The 23,674-nt window shown below is 37.6% G+C and overlaps 1 protein-coding gene and 1 long non-coding RNA gene across 12 annotated transcripts in view; one reads left to right on the top strand and one right to left on the bottom strand.

Annotated features, from left to right (window-relative positions):
- The window catches only part of LOC126874906 (neurexin-1), a 598,322-nt gene that overhangs the window by 342,583 nt on the left and 232,065 nt on the right, over nucleotides 1-23,674 (bottom strand). For 8 of the 11 annotated variants that reach the window (XM_050637402.1, XM_050637400.1, XM_050637401.1 and 5 more), the window contains one exon: nucleotides 11,911-11,970. The exons of the other annotated variants lie outside the window; for them this stretch is intronic. In XM_050637402.1, the coding sequence (XP_050493359.1) occupies nucleotides 11,911-11,970 (60 nt within the window). The remainder of the gene's footprint in view (nucleotides 1-11,910; nucleotides 11,971-23,674) is intronic. 11 annotated transcript variants of the gene reach the window in all.
- The window catches only part of LOC126874931 (uncharacterized), a 152,941-nt gene continuing 147,397 nt past the window's right edge, over nucleotides 18,131-23,674 (top strand). The window contains exons 1-2 of the long non-coding RNA XR_007693123.1: nucleotides 18,131-18,315; nucleotides 18,382-19,333. This is a non-coding gene — a long non-coding RNA (uncharacterized LOC126874931). The remainder of the gene's footprint in view (nucleotides 18,316-18,381; nucleotides 19,334-23,674) is intronic.

Below are 23,674 nucleotides of genomic sequence, written 5' to 3'. Positions count from 1 at the left end.
TTATACTGCAGATGGGAAATTTTTCTTGTAATTTTTGACGTCTCGAATATCTGAGAGATTTTGTACAATTTGATGGAATTTATAGTTTCACAAGATTCTCATGAAGCGGTCGAAGGTACTGTAAAAATAATAGCAACAAAGTAACAGAAATATGAAACAAACGATATTAAATAATAATAATACTGAACGTTCAATTCTGTGAACATCTACGTTTCTCGGTAAAATTCACATTTATTTGAAAGGAAAATCAGACATAAGTAGATTCCTAAGGAATTCCAAAGTGTAAAATTGCACAAAACTCTCGCAATATACAGGGTGGTTGGTAATTGGTGGTACAAGCGGAAAGGGGGTGACTCTACGCGAAAAAAGAAGTCAAAAATATAGAATAACAATTTTTCTGTTTAATTTTTCCATCGAGACAACGATCTACAGTGAGATGCGTTATAACGAGACGCGATAAAGTGCACGCGTACCGAGCGAAAATTCAAAGTCGATTTTCTCGAAAACAAAGCGTCGAACGAAAAATTTTTATTCTATATTTTCCACTTCTTTTTTCGCGTAGAATCACCTCCTTTCCGTTTGTACTACCAGTTACCAACCACCCTGTATAAAATATGCAAAATGTGATGTTTTTCATAATATTAGTAAATCAAACAATTTTCTACGTTCCATTGCTTAATTGTATTTTCAAAAATGCGAATTTGCATAAAAATTCACCATCTACGCGCAAGCATAAATAATTCGCTGAACATTCACGAGTCTCTGTTCCAACTATAACCACTACCAATATAAACGTACCATAAACGCACCATAATAGCCATTTTTATTGCTGCTTGCACACCATATAATAATAAGCAAAGCTTAGAAATGCCAAGCTACGCTGTTGTCCGAGTATTTTCCTCACTGCCAGCCACTAACGGGAGGATCACCCTGTAGACGAGCCGGATGCAGCAGCGCTACTTCCCCTAGATCGTTAGGGGTACTTGGTCTTATTGGTATTTTCGCGCGAATAACACGATGAAATAAGCTCGGCGCCGACGCGATAAGCTGGCGGATAATCTCGCGTGCGAAAGCCCGCGAAATGCGCACTTGGACCGCCTGTGGCGACTATTGAATTTATGATTTCGCCGCTCGCCTGATATCGAGACAAAAGCACTGGTTAAAATGTATGAATAGCTTCATTGCTTGATCCCTCTATGCAGATTTCTTCCGCCATGATTTATGATAGATGTTTAGGTCGATTTGCCGCGGCGAGCTTTCGGTTGACACACGGGGCCATTGTATTTTTGATAAATGTCGGCCCGTTTAGGTGACTGGCTCGCGATATTTTCTGCAAGTGGGAGATATTCACGCGCTCTGGCTTTATTTAATTTGCCAATCAAACGAGAGACATTAGAGCGTGCTTTTGTGCTTTTTTTTTTTTAGAGCGATTTGCTGTTTTTTTTTTTTTTTTTAGGATTTAAAAGGGTAGGATGATTTTTTTGACCTTTTTGATGGGATATAATGGAACCTGAAAGACGACAGTTTAATCGCAAGTGACGTTATTCGACGTTATAACGAGATTGCATTATGCGGTGATATTGGAATTGTCATTTTTATTATGCGGTACACGGCAGATTTAGTTTATGAATTAGGCGAGATGAAGTTAGAAATTGTTTCAGACTGTTTTTCAACATATAAATAGCGCGATTATTTGGTAAATTACATGTTCGATATTGATGGATGGTTGTTGGCTAAGAAATCAAGAAAATTCAATTTTCATTATTTTTTAGTTATAAATCTTGTTGGAATTGTATCAAATCTCTGTCAAAGTAACCTGAAAGACGACAGTTTAATCGCAAATGACGTTATTCGACGTTATAACGAAATTGCATTATATGATGATATTGGAATTGTCATTTTTATTACGCGGTACACGACAGGTTTAGTTCATTTGTGAATTAGCCGAAATGATGTTGGAGATGTTTGTGAATTAGGCGAGATGATGTTAGTGATGTTTGTGAATTAGGCGAGATGATGTTAGAGATTGTTGATTTTCAACATATAAACAGCGTGATTATTTGGCAAATTACATGTTCGATATCGATGTACAGTTGTTCGTTAAGAAATCAAGAAAATTCAATTTTCATTATTTTTTAGTTATGATATATATCTTGTTCGAATTATATCAAATCCCTGTCAAAGTATTCTACCAATTATTTCTATTATTTTTAATTCTACATTAAAACAATTTCTAAAGATTGTTCTACTCGTTGTTTAATGTTTTTTTTTTATGTTGACTCGAACAAAGAATAAACATCGACTCAAGCAATTCTGCTACTCTTGTTCTATCATTAACAACAGATTATTCTATTCCTCTGTTCAAAACACAGACTATTTTGTATCTGCGAGTAAATTTACCGTAGTGTTGGAAACACTTTGCGTCAGTGTGTACAGTAAAATACATTAATGGGAAACATTTGGTGTGGTAATTCGCCAAAGCAAGGAGGGTCACCACGGGTGTAAACTAAATGTACGTCTATGTGGCTATTTAGACAAGACTAGGTCAACCCTTCGTCCTTCGTATCGATAGCAGTTGTACATGGACGCAGTGTTTAGTCGTTAATTTGCATATCTCCTGAGGTACAAGTACATTTCGTACGAGTATTGGTTACAATAGACTCACATTAAGTAATTTCAGTGTGCAACCTACCGAATTGTAAATTTCACTGTGTACACGATACTCGTTGATTTCTTGATCAATAGTCAGAAAATTTAAACGATGATCAAATCCGGTCCGAGCAAGTATTCTTGTTAAATATCTTGATAAATATGTATTTAAATGAGAAATGTGTGAAATGAACGTCGAAGATTGGCAGATGTGATTACTTGAATTATTATGAAGAACGAGGGAGAAGTTAAATTAAAAATTGCTAAAGTTGAATGCAAAATAGGGTAGGATATTGATCGGATGTTTCTGATAAATTGTCCTATTGTTTATCGATACATATTTTATCAGCTGTAAATAATTAAATTCGATAGAGAAAATAGAAGAAAATTTTCACTATTATTGTTTCACTGCTTTTACTAATACTAGGAAATGTACTTTTTTTTTGTTTTATCGTAACAATAGTTTGTCAACTATTATTGTAATATAATTGAGTGGATATATAGGTCAGGAAAAATGGAAGGAAAATTTCATTTTGGGAATTATAAATATTTTGAGATACATATTTTATCAGCTGTAAATAATTAAATTCGATAGAGAAAATAGAAGAAAATTTTCATTATTATTGTTTCATTGCTTTTACTAGGAAATGTACTTCTTTTTTGTTTTATCGTAACAATAGTTTGTCGACTATTATTGTAATATAATTGAAAAATTGTAATTGAGTGGATATATAGGTCAGGAAAAATGGAAGGAAAATTTCATTTTGGGAATTATAAACATTTGAAGATACATATCTTATCAGCTGTAAACAATTAAATTGAATAGAGAAAATAGAAGAAAATTTCAGGGAAACGCACTGTTATTGTTCCATTGTTTTTATTAATAGTAGGAAATGTACTTTTTTTTGTTTTATCGTAACAATAGTTTGTCAACTATTATTTATTTTATCCGGCTCGATGAAATGTAAGTGAGTGGGTATATAGGTCAGGAAAAATGGAAGGAAAATTTCTTTTTGGGAAATATAAATATTTGAAGATACATATCTTATCAGCTGTAAACAATTAAATTGAATAGAGAAAATAGAAGAAAATTTCTGGGAAACGCACTGTTATTGTTCCATTGTTTTTATTAATAGTAGGGAATGTACTTTTTTTTGTTTTATCGTAACAATAGTTTGTCAACTATTATTTATTTTATCTGGCACGATAAAAGGAATTAAACCTTCATAGCAACATACTAGCACAGCTTTATTGCTAATAATAAAAAATGTGTAACAATAGAAACTGTTTTATTTAATTATTTTATTTTATTAATACAGACGTCGGAAAAAACATGCTAATATTTTCCCGTGGCTTTCCACCGATACCAGAAACGTAATAAAACGTACGATTAAAACTCCGTGCTTTAACAACGATTTAATAAACTGTCTCTAAATCGTTCGAAAAAGAAACGAAAAAAGGAAATAGAACTATGTCGTTGGAGAATATTTTCAAACTCTCAGGGCATTCTCAGCCTTTCGTAATCGAACTAACGAATCGTCAGCCGCTAACAATCCCATTTTAAGGGACACACCGTCTCTCAATTTCCATGAAAAACGTCCGTTTACATAAGGGCAGCGATTTTAATTATCTTCAGTTAACATCAGTTGGGGGTTGTTCGCGTTTCACAACGCGATACCGTGTCGTGCGCGACGAAAACAGCTGGCCACTTTCGTCGATTTTTCATCGAGTCGCGCCACCAGGAATTCCAGCGAGACCAGCGCCACGAATTTCTGCGTGAAAAACTTAATTAGCGACCGGCCCACCCCCAAACACCACCCCCTTTTCTCTTCTCTTTCTCCGTCTGCCTGTTCCTCTGCGCGTTCCACTCGCGTCAGACATCTGCTAACAACGCAACAAAACGACCGTTTATAATCTACCAGCGACTCTGCTGGCGTGGTCGAGGGAGGCAGCAAGCCACCCCCAACCCTTGTCCACCGCCCCACGCCGCAATTTCTCCCACCGTGCACGCCACCACTGCGGCATAAATCCCAAGCCGAGAGAATATTACGTTCTACCACGGCCATGGAAGGACTTTAAACCTCGTCTGGCTACCCTTAGCCACTGTCACGCGAGTATGTTCGACTATTCTGCCGGAAACAATGTCAGCGAATATTCTATTTTTGAAATTCGCGCCACTACCTTCCACGTAGGCGCCTAAACCAAATGAGATGCGTCGTCCCAGCACGTTTAACTCCGCGTCGCCGATTCTTCTGTCTATGTATCAGACGTTTCACGGTGTTTAGGATGAAGGTGTTATGATTATCCCGAGTTCACGACACACGGACAGCGTATCTGCTATTTTTCACAAGTTACAATTTTCCACGCATTGTGTGTGTCGTAATGTTTGCAGCTCGGACTCGTAAAGTGGACAACTCGATTGGCATTTTAAGCGCGCGACGAATCCCTTCAACAGCAAACCACGTGTCAGAAACTTGGACACCAATTGAGAACTCGACGATAGACCACGGGACGATGCTGCGCGCCCTCGACCAGGTGCGCACGTGACGCACCACGACATTTCGACAGTCGCGTGACTGGATCCACATGGACTGTCATCTCACAGAAAACGTTGACGAAGACACATCCCTAGACTGACGTACGGGACACAAGAACCAGGCACTTGGAGAATAAGACACCTGAAAATAAACGTTGGAACGCTGGAACTTTTTAATCAAATCTCCACCTTCGGCGCTGATATCGTCCGAGGTTTGTGACTTCAGCGAACAGTTACGATTTAACCGATCGCCGAGCAGTTCAGAGGTCGCAACACGCAGCTATAGCTTGGCCCATTTGCGTGAAACAGCCTGTGCAGTATTTTCGTTTTTCCCTTATTTTCCTGCTTCTGCCTAGGGTTCCCCGTTTCCGCCAGACTGGGTTTTTTCCTTTTTATTTTGCTCTCGATTCGTCGCGGATCGCGTGCCTGGCCAGCATAATTTTACGCGTTCGCTTGAAGCGATGAATCTCTGATTTTCCCTCTGTTTTTGTTGCTTCCCGTTTGTTCTTTGCTCGGAGGGTAAAATGGAAATGAAGCGAGGGCGTGCGATGTTTGCAAAGGACGGGACACTTGGTCGTGTTTTCCTTTTGTCGGTAAATTTAACGCCTTTTATGCACGTTTCATTGTATTTAGATTTAAGGGCTTGTGCACGGTTTGTTCTTCGATTTGAGAGTAAAATGGAAGGAAACGGGGATGAAAAGCGGGGATGATCCCTGCGACGGACGATACATCTTTTTTCCAGCTTTTACGTCACAGTAGATTTAGTTTGTTTTGTGCGCATGATCACGTCCGGAGTCGGGCGACTATGAATGGTATTTTAAATAGGTGCTTGGTGCTTGTAGAGTAATCGATAAATCTCTTTAAAAGCGTACTCGAAGATTGAAATACTGCGTTAAAAAACGAGGCCGCGCTTTACTTTGGAAAGTCGAAGCTTCATTCATCATTTATTTCGCGATATGAAAACCCGGCGTTAGATTAAAATTTTTAAACTTCGTTCCGCGAGTTCTTCCAACTTTGTGCTTCTGCTTTGCTCGAACGTTTCTCACAGACGCGCCAAGTATTTCTGCAAATCATTCGACGCATTTATCGTTCGGCTAATCTCGTTCGTTCGATTTTACATGTTTAATGGGACCAACAGCTATTGTCTCGATTATTCGAATATTGTACGGTTTACCATACGTTTTAGAGGAAAATTACGAAGGGAAAAGTGGTGGCGCAACAGCACGAGTGGCGATTCTGACGCAAAAGTACGTGCCAATGCAAAGGAAACGAGTTTGGAAATCCAACAGGGAACCGTGTTTTAACTGCAAGCTTCGACGTATGAAATTCCTGTTTCTTTTGTATTGTTAAACATGGACAATGCGTTTCCTCTCACTGCTGTTATCTTACTTCCGCGATATCGGTCTGTACGTATTGTTACTTTCTTTTATTTTCTATTTAATTGGAATAGTTTTATAAATAAAGATAAGATCGGTGCTTGTTGAAAATCTTTCGATTAATGTAACGAGTGTTGGAAATTTTGACCAAGTTGAAGCCTGCACAGCTGCGCTCTTCGAAACTAATTTATTATGCGCAGCCGGTAACGAGTTACGTGTATTTTTTTAAACCTTCGGAAGCTGAAACGATGTTAGCTTTTAATTCTTCAACGCTGTTATTATCCTCGAGGCACACTTTGGATTTGATAATACAAAGACTTCGTAGCTCAAAGTTTGCAGTTAGTACGCGTCGCTTTTTCCCAAGACGAAGACTCGAATGAAAAATGTTATTCTCTTTTCTTTGATTTATTTTTGCCTGTACAATCACCAGCTGGCCTGTTGTACCACGATTTTCGGGACACCCTGTATCTGTACGTAGGCACACAGACGTGCCTCCGTAACATCTGACCTCACATATACATATATGTAAATTTTATAGAATTCAAATTACCCGCCAAGCAACATTTTTACTTTTGCTTTGTTTTACCGACAGTTATTTTACTGAAAAGTTAGAAAACCGATTGTCGATTTTCCAGGTAAAATTTGTAGCAGATTTGTTATTGTAGTGTGGTGGACAAATGGCCTAAGAAATATCGGTGGACCATAAACGATACTGCGGGAAGGTTTAAGCGTTATTAAGTCAAAAAGGGCCTGACAGTTTTACCGGGTGGTCGTCACCTGGAGAGTCGAGTGGAGTAGTCGTGAGTTGAGAGTCGAGTGGAGTAGTCGTGAGTGGGGAGTCGAGTGGAGTAGTCGTGAGTGGGGAGTCGGGTTGAGTAGTCGTGAGTGGGGAGTCGAGTGGAGTAGTCGTGAGTGGGGAGTCGAGTGGAGTAGTCGTGAGTGGGGAGTCGAGTGGAGTAGTCGTGAGTGGAGAGTGGAGTGGAGTAGTCGCGAGTTAAGAGTCGAGTTGTGAGGAGCCGAGAGTTTAGTAGCCGAGTTGTTATGAGTTGTAAACTATTAATTGTGAGTTGTGAATTAACTATTTAGTTGTCTTAGTTATAGCGCATTACTGTATGTAGTACACGTTAAATAACCATCGTTTCCTGTTTAATCCATTGTAAATAAATCTATCGATCAATAAACTTATCATATAGGATAGAAATCATTGGAAACCCTAATTTCTAATATTTCCAAACAAATCAAAAAATCCTATATTATTAACTGTTATTGTATATAATTCCATTTATTCCCAAAATAAACTCGATTTCCCAGAATCGATCGTCTTATTTGCCCCAAGGATTTACGTTGTTACATATAAACAGGAAGAACAATTAAACGTAAATGGCACACTACATAATATCGAAGAATAAAAATAAATAATGAAACCTACACGCTTATTCATATCCGACGCGTACAAGAAACTTCCTCCAATCGTACACGATCATTTTACAGCTTCCTATGCAAGTTACATGATTTTTCTCGCAACACGAAAAACCACAAACTCGCGAGAATGGCAAGTTTCGATATCATCCGTCTCGCAATTAGCAAATACGCGCAGATTCCGCGAAAAAATAACTTGCTCTACATATTTGTATTTTCACCGTGCCGTTTTAATTACAACTAATTATAACGTGCTTGTTTCTTGTTATAATTACCTATAGCTATTATATCTAAATACATATAATTATTATTTGTTATTATTATTTCTTATTATAATTTTCTGTAGCTATTATATTTAAATACATATAATTATTATTTGTTATTATTATTTCTTATTATAATTATCTGTAGCTATTATACCTAAATACATATTATAATTATTATCCGTTATTATTATTTCTTATTACAATTATTTATACATTGTATTATTTTATTTTTACTAATTATTTATACATTATACATATTATAAACACATATAACAGCCTGTTTGTTGAATTATGAAACATTCGCCGATAACTTTGTCGATCTTTCGTATCATCCCCGTGTCAACGTACGTTTCCAGAAAACGTTGCTTCAGCAAAGTAGCAACGACAGACCCAAGAGCAACTGGAGAAGATAAAACGGATCAAAGGCCACGTAAAAACGACGTTTTTGCAGATCGTGCACGAACGTGTAACGAACTTTTAAGACGGACAGCGAATAAATTACACGAGCTAATTACCATATGGAAGAGAAAGTTGGCGGGCATTGTACGTTTTTGCACAATGCGTCTTCATTGGAAACAAATCTAGACACAAAAGGGATGAATTACGGCCGGTCAGGATTGTCGCGCGGCTTTTCAATTTCCAGCTTGAATTCCGTCCCATGCATCGAGCTGGCTCGGCCTTTGTACTTTAAATTGTCCTGCTATCCGCTGAATATTAAATGAACCTTTTCGAATCGCGCATCATTTGCATCTCTAATACGCGTTAATTTTCAAAAACACGCGCACCTTCGACGCCGATACGTTTCAATGCAAAAACGGCGAATTATTCGAACGCTTCGTCCCCTTTACGTTCTCTTTGACGACGTTCCGTTCTGCCTTGTTGATCTCTGCAGTCGCTTTCCAAAGAGAATTTTTCCAACTTTGTTACACGGATCTGACGAGCCTCTGGTCCAAGGTGGGCGAGATTCATCGTATCTGCCGTGGAATATGGCGGAACAGCAACGAAAAATTGAGCAAACTATGATAACTTAGCCGGTTTCAACTAAAGTGTATATCGAGGGCAATCTGCATTCTATGGGGAAGAACGATTAATCAGACGAGCGAGCTGCGATTTATCTTACTCTACGCTTTGCCTCATGGAGCAACTAAGATTAGAAAGGATGCAAGCAATTTACCGATTAATCTCTCCGTCGGCGTTACTTTAAATTTCTCGCATTATTTATCGACTTTAGTTTCACCCTTAAATCATTGTCCACAATGCAGCTTGTAACACAGCGACTAACCAACGTAATTGCAACATTGTAGCAAGGCGATGTTATGTATTGCTCGGAGAAATTGGGCAAACCCTTGTTATCCTTCCAGACGTAAAATTTACTGCAGCGTACACATACATTTTCCTTTTTCTTTATTTTCTTTCGACTAACGTACTGCCGTTATTACCACGATGTTCCGCCGCTTTTGTATATTTCTCGAAGCTGTAGTTCATTAAAAGCTGCAATATCCACGAGGTATTTTCAGATTGAAATTTTGTTTTGATAACAAGCGTCGTTGCTACGTTACTTTTATACCACTTGGTCATTTAGTTTTCGAACGAAATTACGCGACAATTGATTGAAATAACGATAAACCTGGGTTACGCTTATCGCGTTTCATGTTTCTACGGTATCTCGCATCGTAACTAACATTGTGCACCGTAAGAATTTTCTAAAAATGTCTATCGACTCGACTGTAAATCGTTTGATTCTACATTCTTCGTGATCTAACTTTAGAGATTAATCGTGTGTCAACAATAATTGCACGATGAATGGACTAATTCTTGTGTCTACACTAATTGCAATAATCGAACAGATTAATCAAAATCTTTGACAAACGTTCTAACAACCCAAAGTACATTGCTCACACGATTAATTACGTTTGGATATTAGCATCCTTTGCGGTAGCACGTGGAAACCAATTCTGATCATCAGATTATCGCGGATGAAACGGCCGAATTCCCGCTACATGCGACATATCGTAAAACGACGATAATTTTTCGTTGGTTCAGCTAGAAATACTTTTCGCGTTCGTATTGTCACGCTAATGCTGCTTTCGACGAAGCTGCGTTAACATTGCAAGGTACTTCCAATTGCATTTAATCCTGACATTAATAGACAATACATTCGTTAACATAATTTGCTGCTTGGCGATCGATAATCGATTGCGTTATACACAACGATCATCCACGGAGATTCTGCAGTTTGAAATTAGCAATAGTTTGAATTCGTAGGCAAGCGAGCAAATTTTCCAACCAACAGACTCTTCTAAAGATGGCACGCGTTCACGAAATTGACTATTTCACATGCAACGATCTGTTGGAAAGTCGATAGAGAAAAATCCGGCTGTTTCATCGTATCGTGAAAATTCTTTATCCCGTCGCATTAAGGTGGTGTCTTGAATTAGAATGTTCTGAAACAGCGTATTTTTGTGATTTTTTTTTTTTAGAAGGGGAAGAAGAAATGAAGTTATTGAATTTTTAGGTATGGTTTTATAGTATATCTAACGAATACAGACAAATTTTTGTTAAAGTAAAAGAAAAAATTAGAACAGATTTCTAAGCCTATTTCATGGGCTGCAGTTTTCAATCAGCGTGAAAGATCCACTTCGTGATTCTTGAACGAAACGAAAAACCAAAAAAGGATTAAATTATTATGTATTTTTCTTCTCGATGAACTATTTAAATAAACTTTTCGACAAACTTTTATGGTTCATCGATGAATTAAAAAAGTGGCAGAAAATAGCGTGAAATTAAAAATTTTGGCGGGTTTAAAGAAGAAATGTGTTTTATAAAAAGAAAAAATAAACTTTGAGATGCTATAACAATTATTTAAATAAACTTTTCGACGAACTTTTATGCTTCATCGATGAATTAAAAAAGTGGCAGAAAATAGCGTGAAATTAAAAATTTTGGCGGGTTTAAAGAAGAAATGTGTTTTATAAAAAGGAAAAATAAACTTTGAGGTGCTATAACAATTATTTAAATAAACTTTTCGACGAACTTTTATGCTTCATCGATGAATTAAAAAAGTGGCAGAAAATAGCGTGAAATTAAAAATTTTGGCGGGTTTAAAGAAGAAATGTGTTTTATAAAAAGGAAAAATAAACTTTGAGGTGCTATAACAATTATTTAAATAAACTTTCCGACGAACTTTTATAGTTCATCGAGAAGAAAAATATATAATAATTTAATCCTTTTTTGGTTCTTTGTTTCGGTCAAGAATTACGTGGTGGATCTTTCACGCCGATTGAAAACTGCAGCCCATGGAACAGACTTAGAAATCTGTTCTAATTTGTTTAGTTTACTTGAAAAAAAATTTTTTTGCATTCGTTAAATATATATAAAACCATATCTCAAAATTCAATAACTTCATTTCCTTCTTTCCCTTCTTAAAAAAAAAATTACAAAAAAACGCTGTTTTAGAACATTCTAATTCGGGAAATCCCCTTAAGACGCAACTGTTAACAAGGAAATAAAGAAATAGCACGGACGATGGTTCGGGTGTACGAGACACGGAGCGGAATGCATTAACCAGAGCTACTACGATCTACTGATCAATACTAGCGATACGTCTACCTACTCCGGACTACATTATCGTGGTCCCTTTAGCTTAGTAATTAGCGTGACTCACTGTATTCCCACGCCCAGTAATCACCAGCACCCGCCGTAGGCAGCACCGTGCTCCATGCTTCTATGTGTAAACAGAAAGAAGGAGAGAAAGAAAGTAAAAAACTGAACCATGCTTGGTGGATATGTGGATGAACGAAATTACCGGAACACGCTTCCGGCTGAATTCAAACGAATTTTATTCGATGCGAGTTGCCGAATGAGGCGAATGATAACTACGAGAAAAAAAAAAAAAAAAAAAAAGAAAAAGAAACGGTGGAAGGTTTAGATCGCACGGCAAGTGCGAGCTGATTTTATTTAGCAAATAGGCTGCTACTCCAGTAGATAGAAATTATCAGAGAGCTTTTTTCATTTTTTATTGTTTCACTTTCAATTTTAATTTACTTGCCTTGTAAATTCTTTTTCGGCAGCTCTCGTTGAATATCGATATCATAGGGTGGAAAATTTTGAATTAGTATTCATCGATATGTATTTAGCGTTTGCGACAGTGTTCAGGCTAAAAAGTTAAAATCAAAGACTGCAGTTTGTTATGAATTTTATACATATCGTCATAGTTGTAATTTTGTTAAATGGAAACTGCAATCGATAACACGAATACGACTCGATGTCATAAGGCGACAGGTTAATTTAATTTAATGTATGTTAATTAGCATTCTGTTATCCATTTGCTTGTTGACAAATGAAATTAGCTTCGAAAGACGATGAGATTGTGAAAAAGGCAGTATAAGACACATTGGTACGAGAAATTCGATCTGAGAGTGTTCTCTGATCAATATATGTGATGGTTGGTAACTGGTGGTACAAGCGGAAAGGGGGCGATTCTACGCGAAAAAAGAAGTCGAAAATATAGAATAAAAATTTTTCGTTTGAGGCTTTGTTTTCGAGAAAATCGACTTTGAACTTCCGCTCGGTACGCGTGCCGTACGTTATAACGGATCTCACTGTAGATCGTTGTCTCGATGGAAAAATTAAAATTTCTTTTTTTAATTTGTTTTATTTTTTTTTAATTTTTCCATCGAGACAACGATCTACAGTGAGATCCGTTATAACGGGACGCGATAAAGTGCACGCGTACCGACTGAAAATTCAAAGTCGATTTTCTCGAAAACAAAACTTCAAACGAAAAATTGTTATTCTGTATTTTCGACTTATTTTTTCGCGTAGAATCACCCCCTTTCCGCTTGTACCACCAGTTGCCAACCACCCTGTATATCGTCGATGTTTCGAGATCTTCAGCCAGGAGGATCGATATATATCGCCAACGCAACACTGTCAATATTTATCGTCGTATCGTATTTTCGTAGAGAAGCTTAAATATCGACGATATTAAATATCGTCTGATGGCACTCAATAAATTTTTGTCATCATCCAAGAGATAAGGATTTTATTAAATGAGTTATTGGAAACATTGATAACTTATATCCTGATATATTTCTAATAACACGATTATAATATGCTTGTCAAGTCATATGTTACGTTTCAAGAACATCCTGCGAACAACGAGGAACAACATGTCTATTCTGTATTCTCAAACAAACCACCATAGTAACACTTTCAATCTTCTTCGTATTCCAGCAACGATCTCGTATTACGTCTAACGACGATACTACCAAACTATACGTCTTTTCTTTCGATACGTCACGCGAAGTAAAAGTAGAAAGTTGTTTCCGCGTCGTTTTTATTCGACCAAACAACAACCGAATTCTCCAACATTCTCAACGAATGAATATAATACATTTTCAATGCCAATGGAGTTTCAAAATCTTTCCAACCATATAGTATATGTGTAAGAAACTTCTGTGTATTAATATTTCCAAATGAATAATTCCCATTCCATAAAAAAAAGCTTTCTGTAATTTTAAATATTTCGGTGGGCCATTGCGGGATCTCGCGAAGTTCGCGTACGTTCGATGCGAAGGAACTGCAACCGCAGAGCGCAGTTTCTGTCGTATCTCTGCGCGACGCAAAAAAATGTCTCGAGTATAAATTGCAATCGTCTCGCGCGATACATAAAACATATCCATTGGGAATATCGGGATACACAGTGTCCGATACACAATCGAAGATACATTTGCCGCTGCTTCTTTCTCGCCGAGTTATCGCGTTTTCGCGCCTCGTAAAAACCATAATCCGTTTCCTGGCTCGCACGCGATCCTCCGGCTTCGGAATCGACCGATACGCCAGCCTCCGCCGGTCTCCCTCCTCTCGGCCATCGAAATTCCACAAAAAAGGTTGCCCCTTCGATCGCCGCAACGCTGTAACCCGATACCCGGAGATTTGGAGCGCGTGTCGCGCGTAAAGTATCGCGGTGGATGATGGAGGACTAACAGAAAACATCGAACCGATCCTCGACGAGTTGTTTTTTTTTCCTCGGAATTTTAGCCGGTTAATCGGTAACGCGTTGCTGTTTAAACGGCTCGTCGCGCAATTTCTGTACAGTATCGCGAGTCCGCACGCGATTCCTTTTTGTGTTTGATCGAAATCGCGTGCAAATTTTGGTTTCCATTGTGTGATAGTACAACGATGCTGCAATTGATTAGATCGTTGAATAAGTTCAGTCGTGTTAGCATTATTCATTTTTAATGCAGCATAACAAGCATCAAAGTAATTAACATTTCCGATCAACTATCGCTGCCTCTTAGTTGTTCGTTTACTGTTCTTCGTTGTTCTTTTTACTGTTCTTCTTTGCTGTTCTTCACGTTGCAGTTGATTTTTCACGATTCGACAATTTTCTCCGTTATCAATATGCAATTTTTCGATAACTGGAAATATGAAGAAAATGAAGATAGTGGCGAAAAGCAACGATCGGAAGCTTCGATATTATTTCAGGAAGTTTGACGAATTTCGTAAAAGAGGGAAATAAAGCAGCGACCGAAAATGTTAATCAGATTTATCCATAAAATTTACATACAACAACGCGCGAAGGTATTAGGTTGCCCGAAAAGTTTCTTTCGTTTTATTATACAAGGAAATAACAGACGCGCAATGTTTTTTGTTTCATGCGCGAACATAGTAACAGAAATAGAACGAAATGGATCATACCTAATTCAATAAAGTAATATAAAACAGAAATTGTTGCTCGTCTATTATCGCCCTATGAAACGAAAGAAACTTTTTGGACAACCCAGTAGATCGTAGCGCACGTTGCAGTTGATTTTTGTCGATTCGACAATTTTCTCTGTTGGTGTGCAATTTTTTGATAGCTGGAAATATTGCGACAATTAAGACAGCGACGAAAGACCCAAAATGTTAATTAGATTTATCTATAAAATTTACATACAACAATGCGCGAAGGTATTAGGTTGTCCGAAAAGTTTCTTTCGTTTTACAAGGAAATAACAGACGCACAATGTTTTTTGTTTCATGCACGAACATAGTAACAGAAATAGAACGAAATGAATGATACCTAATTCAATAAAATAATATAAAACAGAAATTGTCGCTCGTCTATTATCGCCCTATGAAACGAAAGAAACTTTTTGGACAACCCAGCAGATCGTAGCGCACGTTGCAGTTGATTTTTGTCGATTCGACAATTTTCTCTGCAATTTTTTGATAGCTGGAAATATGAAGAAAATAAGGACAGCGGCGAAAAACAACGATCGAAAGCTTCGATATTATTCCAGGAAGTTTGACGAATTTCGTAAAAGAGGGAAATAAAGCAGCGATCGAAAATGTTAATCAGATTTGTCCATAAAATTTACACACAACAACGCGCGAAAATTGTTTCTCCAGCATCTCGAGAATAAAATTCTCACCGCAATATCGCGACCTAATGCTAACTTGCAATGATTTTATTAATTGTAGATGATAAAACACGATAGAAGAGAACGAAAAAGACACTTTTTCGAGGATCGGGCTCGTCCTATTTTTCTGTACTTTCATATTAATCCCTTAAGAATTCTTCCTTCTTCATTTCTTCGTTCTTCACGTCGGAATTAGTACGCGCGAGTTGTAGTTACGCGAATGGACTTCAGCTTGCACAAAGACTTGTATATTATACAATTTCACGTTACAACTAAGATTCCATAAAGATTCGTATATCATCCAATTTGTATATTGGCCAAGCCAATAGATCGTGTCCTGTCAATTAAAACATATCGTAGTTTGCTCGCCTTCGTAATTCGATTACGTCGTTGGATCGGAGCATGTAACCGCGCAGGAAATAGTAATCGGCTGATATTTAAACAATGATATGTTGCCAGGCTGGTAAAGTCTGACAATGAAACGTGACTATTTTAGCTGAATTAATCGAATGTTTAGAGCTGGGAATTACAACCACATTGGCGAACCATCGCTAAACACCACAATTAACTAAGTGATCTATTGAAAATCACTATGATTAACCTTTCGGATATACGCGATACGCTCGTATCGTGATACGTACGGGCGCATTGTTTGCTGAATTTGACGTGATTTCGTTAAAACGTAGCGTGTTTCCTTTAACCAGTTGGCTGTTTTTCACGAAGAAATATTCTGCGCCACGACGAGCTCCGTCAGCAATCGAATTGAAAAATAAAACGGTCGTTTCATCGCGATTTAATTGTATACAATTGCAATTGAATTCTATTGCGACATAATTAAAAAAAAAACTGGAGGGCAGCGCGACAGAATTTGCGAAAAGACAGGACGTTGAAAAGCAAAAACAGGATATGGACAATTATGAAATGATTTCGATCGGTACAACGAGAAATTACATTTCTATCGCCAGAAATTGAACTAATCGCGACATCTCTTTATTATTTGTAAAAAAATTGGACTCGAAAGGACAACGTGATTTTGTTTATTCGCATGGTGTTTACGTTCCTTGTTCGTCTCGTCCTTGTCTGTCAGGCAACCGATCGGTGTACGCGTAAATATTTAACCAACGAGCCTAACTTCTTCAGTATTAAGTATATTTCTATACAGTGTGTTCTGCAAAATCTCGCCACCTGAAGTATCTTCGTTGTTTCAAGGAATACGTTTCAAGGAAATATTTGGAATAAAAATTGCACGCTCCAACGTGTTTCCGTCGATTTAGCAGATATTTTAACTGAAATTTGTGCTGTTTAACGCATCAAGGCGGTGTTCTTGTGTTTACCTTGTCGTTTTACGTTCGCCTTTCATCCGTTAATGAAATTCAAATTAAAATACCTGACAAACAAAGATAGTTGAATACCATTTTGCAAAGAATATCGAGTTAGATCGACCGACGTATTTCAAAATCTGACAATTCCATCGAAAAAGAAAAACAAAAGTGGGTTTTGTATCTTTTTTACGGTCTTCTTTACGGATATTTTGTATTCTTTTAAATCCCATAACTTTCCTTTGCCGAATATTCTTCGAATTAACGAAGACATTTCGGATAAACAGAGCTCACGAGACACGTCGTATCACATTTCATAGAAAAAATATACTTAAATATACTTAAATAAATTAAAATTTAAATTAAATTAAACATAATTCAAATTACTTAATTGTTTGGCATTCGTAACGTACTCGCGACCTACAGAAATTAAATTCTTCTTAAGATCTTCTTATATAACCTTCTTAATAATAATATAATCTTCTTATATAACGTAACAATATTAAATATAATCTTAAGATCTTCTGACACAATTGTAGAATTCAGGCTGATGTCGAACCCAATGGAGAAATCAGGCACCAAAGCATCTCCCTTGCAGAGTAAGTGTGTTATTGATATTCTACCATTGAAAAATTTAAACAATTAATTTAGATGGAAATACGTGCGAAACGTATCGAATCGTGGAGCAACATTGATTTTCGAAATTGATCTTGCTGAAATATTTACGCGATGATTTTTCCGAGAAAAGTGGTGGAAAAAGAAAAGTAAAAAATAGGCATTTCTTCTTATTTTTTGTATTGCAACTAGTCGTAAATTTTAGTCCGAATTGTTGAATTTTTCCCTCAGTTATGAAACGTCCGAAACAAGGTGCACGATCACAACAACCACAACAAGCGGAGAAAGTCAGCGATAGTGACACGAGACATATGCTGGAGAAAAAGCTGTCGGAAATTAACGCGTTGCACGAAGCAATTTTCGATGAACACAATCGCTTGATTCAGGAGAACGTGAAATTGTCCCAGGAGCTGGCTAAGGTAAAACTGGAGAATGCGCAAGCGATTATCGAGAAAGACAAGGTAAATCACGTAAACGGGTGAATCTGTTGCGGGCGAAAATTTGTATCGGCACTGAAACTTTGAAAAATCACGTTCACAGGATATCGAAGAATTGAAGAAAGAAGTAAATGAACAGTGCGAGAAATTGGAGCGCGATATCAACGATGTTGAGTTGTTAATTAAGAGAAACAAAGAACTGGAAGAAGAAAACAAGATGATACTTGAAAGGGATTTCGAATTGAATAGGCAGCTTTCTGAATTGCAGGAAAGGTTGGTCAATAAGGACAAGGTACGTTTCTACGTATAAAATCGATTCTTGCGATTAATTAGCGTCGCTAATTTCTACGTGTTCCAGATAATCAGGTTGAAAACCACGCTGGTGCAAAATAAACAAAAGGACATAACTATCCTTAAAGAAAAAACTGAACAATTGCTACATATATATGAGAAGAGTATGAAAAACAATTTGAGGGACATAAGTGACATGTGTGCGGAAATTTGCAATCAGCCGTCTACCACTCAGGACGACCCGGACGAAATGGAAACAACGGTTTAATATTTTATTTCTATCGCGATATTTGCATAAACGAAGAAGAGAATATTTCATATGTGGTTAGAACGTATGACAAAATTCGATTATAGTGACAGGTGGATAATCGCAGTTCTCATTGATACGTGTGTCAACTGTACGATTATCTACCATTCACTTAATTCGGTTAATTTATTACTTCAGGAACATACGTATTCTCCGTTGATATAATCGTTACGATATTTTATATCTTTCCTTTCTCTTCCAACAATTTGTTAGAAAATTCTCATCGAATATTGAACCGATCTCTTTCCGCAACTTAGTCTCCTCTTTCGTATCGAATGGTTTTATATCTGTGGTTTCAATTATTTATATATGTGTGTGTGTGTGAGCTGTTAGGCTTGTGATTTTAGCTAAGACGTAATTAGACTATAGGACTATTAATTGAGATTTTAGCGTGACGAAGATAACGTAACTAAGTACATGTGAGAAGTGTATCGACCTTTTAGCTACGAATAGCGCGGACAAAGACGTTGACGAATTCAGCTACAGAAATTATTTCTGAACGACGACATAATTCCTATTCCAGTTTTAACTGGACATTCCGTGTCGCGTTAAAACTGGAATTGAAATTACGGAATAAGGTTTCTGTACCGCCCAAATCTCGCCAAATCTTCTTCAGCGTTTATTCGCGACTAAATCAATTTTTCAGTCTGAAAATATTTCTCTGATTACCTTACATTTAGTTCGAACTATAATAATAATAATAATAATTATTGTTATTCTTAAACGGCAAACAAGTTTTTGACACGAGAAGGAAAATGTTCCTAATGTCTCTTGAATGTCACTTAAAAAATGTATATATTGTTCCTTTTTCATGCGTCTGGAATACGTTTTATTATAAAACAATGTACACCATCCAAACAATGCAAACCGTCCGTAGGACAATCGTATTTTTGAAATATGACTAGGAATATTAAAAAAAAAAAAAAATAACATGGTTATTATGATCAGTTGTGACGAATGAAAGCGACGCAGAAGACTCTGGAAAAGAATTTCCTCCGTTTATGTTGTTATTTAGCCAGCGGCATTTTTCCTTTAAATTCTAATTGACGTTTACAAACTGCGGCACTTTCATTGAACGAAAAGATCGATCGAGAGACTTGGGCTTCTCGGTGTATTTTTAAGGGAATGGACTTTGAAAATTCACGTACCTCGTACGAACAAATTGTAATTAATTACCCGCTGCGTTACAATTCTCCCAAATTAAATGGAATGTTCGCATAATAAACGCGGGCAGCGGGTAATTCTTCGATTTACTGTCAACGATACTGTCCTCTTTAACACTGCGTTCTGTCAGTCTCTTTTGTTTGCCAGTGGAAAATCAGATGACCTCGTGAACGTAGAAAACGACTTTAAACATATTCTAGCGTTTTATGAAACGGGTTTTATTGTTTTAAATATAATTGGTCAATGATTGCATCGCTTCACTTTCATTTTCCGACCTACGACCCGCCTTTTTCCTCCCTTCTCTTGCCTATGAACGCGAATCGTCGAAGATAAATTCATTAAACGACTGACACAACTTGCCGGAAGTTGTTGAATAGATAGGAAGCGTGGTGTGGTATTTGTACGCGGTGTTGGCGAACGCAGAAGTGGGTCAACAATGAACGCTCTTAAGGGGGAAATAGCAGCTCGGCAATTTACTGATCTCGATGTTCGCGTTTCTCATTTACCAGAATCCCCTAATTCGTCTATCTCATTTAACTATTTCATTATGCTGACAAATGTTTTGTTAATTCGTCGCATGACGCGTACTTCGCCTGCTTCGCGCAACCCGCGCCCCCCTCCGCGAGATAAACAGCCAACTGTTCGTTATCACCAGCCCTTTCTCTCTCTTATTGCACGAGGGAAAAAGATTATATCCGACGTCTGGTAGCAGCGTGTAAGTGTTCTAAGTATACGTTCGATTTAAGGGAGTGTTCTGGTCTAGAAATTTGAAAAAATTAAAAATTTTTTCTTCATATTTCCCAAGTTTAGACATTCAAGAATATGCCTTTAAAAGGATTTTTCGAAATTTCAATTATTTTATGAGTTACAGCCATTTTTGTGACGCGGCATCTGCTCCGGTCTGACCGGAACAAATGAATATAGACGGTAGACGTTGTTTGAGTAAACTTGTCTGAAAACTTTAAACGCGTTTTTCTCGAAACTGCCTTTCGAGTTGGCGTGCACGATATCTCAAGTTCTAATGAACCGATTTATTTGAAATTTCGTCTGAATGTTCTTTATACATTCCTCTATCGCTTCAACCACGCCCAGATCAAAATTGTTAATTTTACTATTTTTAAAAAATACGGAATTGCCAAGAAACATGCCGAAAAGGAAAATTTTCTTCAAACGGCCGCGATTTTGTGAAAAAAATATTGTTTTGACTTTTCCAAGGTTCATGCTATAGCCGCGTCTATACTAATTAAGAATCCGTTCGGTTTTATCGCTTCAGATGACCAGAAGATTAAATTCATACACGCCAGGACACCCTTTTTTTTTAGCACCACCCACTTTACCAGCTCATAACTTTGTGAATTTTGAGTTTTTCTTTTCGGTGAATTTTTTACGTAATCTTAAAATATCAATATCAATAAACAAATGCCAGAAAGAGGGATAGGAAAAATATTTCTCGACTCGAAAAAAGTAGTTTCGAGAAAAACGCGTTTAAAGTTTTCAGACAAGTTTGGCTGTAACTCATAAAATAATTGAAATTTCGAAAAATCCTTTTAAGGGTATATCCTTGAATGCCTAAACTTTGGAAATATGACAAAAAATTCCCGATTTTTTCAAATTTCTAAACTTACGAAAATTCTAAAATGACGAAATTTCCAAAATTTCTACAATTCTAAAATTACGAAAACTGAAAAATAACAGAAACTGAAACATTCGTCAACGTCAGTCAGGATGCCGGAGAAAATATCTCGTCTTAAATAATTCCAGTTTTTCTAATTTCTCCTCGGCGTTTCTTCAGTGGAATCTTAAAAAATATTTTCGGCATTCGCCTAGCGCGATTTCCAAACCACCGTGCGTGATGTTAAAAGCGTAATCTCTGGCGCGATAATTACGAAAATAAAATACTCGTCGTTTCCGCGGCTGCGTTAGTTGCAGCGTGAAACAGCAGCTCGCTGTAACATCGAACACGGTTGCATTGAGACGTTAAAATCAGAACGAGATCGATCGATCGTGATTATGGTCGTCGATGGGCTTAAGATAATCCGCATTGAATCGTTCAACGAATATGGAAATGTTCGTATCGCTGTATGTAGGTCGGTAATCAACAGTCTTGAGGAAGGGGTAAGCCACCCCCGTGGAACGAAGGGGTTGCAGGTGGTAACGAAGCCGATGCTCGCACTCGTCGTTCACCTTATTCGCCGTTTATCGCCGGCATCACGCTCCTACCATTTCCATTCCACTTCACAAGACAATCGATCAACAGCGAGATTCATTGGCTGACGCGTTCGTACAATTGCAGAATGACGAGAGGAAATAGTGAAAATAGAGCCGCGACTTTGCCATATCGGCGCAACATTTTCCCAGCGAAATGAAAATCTTCAAGGGAAGATTTCCGTTTTTCCACGGAATATCGACGAGGGGGAATTTTCTTCATAGTTTTGTTTCTTAGGTTTGCGCAATTGAAAGCACGTAATATGAGAAAATCACGCGCGTACAGCGAAAAGGCTGTGAGAATGGTGAAAACGGAAGGACGAGAAAAATTACACACGCGGAGGAGACGAGGACGTGTTATTGCGTTGGCAACTAAGTGATTGCGGGTTTTGTCAATACGACCCAATGGCGAAATCCGCAATCACGTTATACGTCTGTATACAGGGTGGTTGGTAACTGGTGGTACAAGTTGAAAGGGGGTGATTCTACGCGAAAAAGGAAGTGGAAAATATAGAGTAAAAATTTTTCGTTTCATTGCCGTCTTATGACAAAATCCGCAATCATTTAGTTGCCACACGGAACTCTTAGTTCGCATAATTTGTACTTCCTTTGTCTTGGAATTAAAAAGGAAGATGAAGGCGTATTTTCAAAGTCATCGCGTTGCAATGACATTTTGCGATTTATTAAACAGCTTCACGGTCTCTTCTCTCGAGAATTTCTTGTCTTTGTCGGCAATGAATCGTTCGAAGCGCCTTTGGTAGCGTTTTCTAAAGTTTCACGGAAATTTATAATAAACAATCGAGCACTTCTCCAATAAAAAAAAAGCCGTAAGACAAAACGAGACAACTGCTTCGCAACTTTCGATTCAAGTTTTTCAGTGTCGCTTTAAATTGATAATTACGATGGCTGCGAAGAAAATTTCTTCTTTCCGCGTGTACGAAAATTAATCGTTTTCCATCACTGGAAAATACACCCGAACAGAATGTATCTTTCTTTGTTATGGTTCACGAAAATACCAGAAATTCAACACGTGGCAAGCAACGATTGAAAAATATTTATTTCGAGTACACTAAGCGCACCATTTAATTTAATAAAAAACAACGATTTAATATGTAGCTTTTCTTCTCGATTATAATATCGTTAATCGATCAGGGCAACGTAATTACAAGAAAAACGAAGATCGTCAGGATTCGTAGCGGAATTTTTCAACGCTACCCTCAACAGCTTTTTCCTTCGACTCGATTGTCTTTCGTGGCGAGAGGCGCGGTCGTTCTGCGCGATATAATGTAATTTCCACGGTTTAACGACCACGTTCAAGTCCTGTGGCAGACTTCTGCGGGAAGAAAGAGAAACGGACGATGAAATAGCGACGGACCGCGATGGAAACGGCCAGAGAAAAACGAACTAGAGGATTTATTAGGGTCGGAATAATCAGTCCTCTTTCAGATCTGTTGCAAACACCAGAGAAAGGACGACGCTTTTCCTGCTGGAAGAGATCGCAGGGCAGAAGCGCGATAAATGGAATCCGACCACTGTGTCACGAAATTTCGCCAACCATCGGTCGTGAAATTTATTCGACGAGGAAACTTTGGCACCAATGATCGCTTGTTTCTCCGATGTTTCGTGTAATTTTCGTAAACCGTGTTATTCGGTAAAAGAACAAGGTTTCTTTCCTTTGGGCATA

This window comes from Bombus huntii, chromosome 17, assembly GCF_024542735.1.
Source record: "Bombus huntii isolate Logan2020A chromosome 17, iyBomHunt1.1, whole genome shotgun sequence".
Taxonomy (NCBI): domain Eukaryota; kingdom Metazoa; phylum Arthropoda; class Insecta; order Hymenoptera; family Apidae; genus Bombus; species Bombus huntii.
Note: the sequence above shows the minus strand (reverse complement) of the source record. Positions and strands in the feature narration are given on the sequence as shown.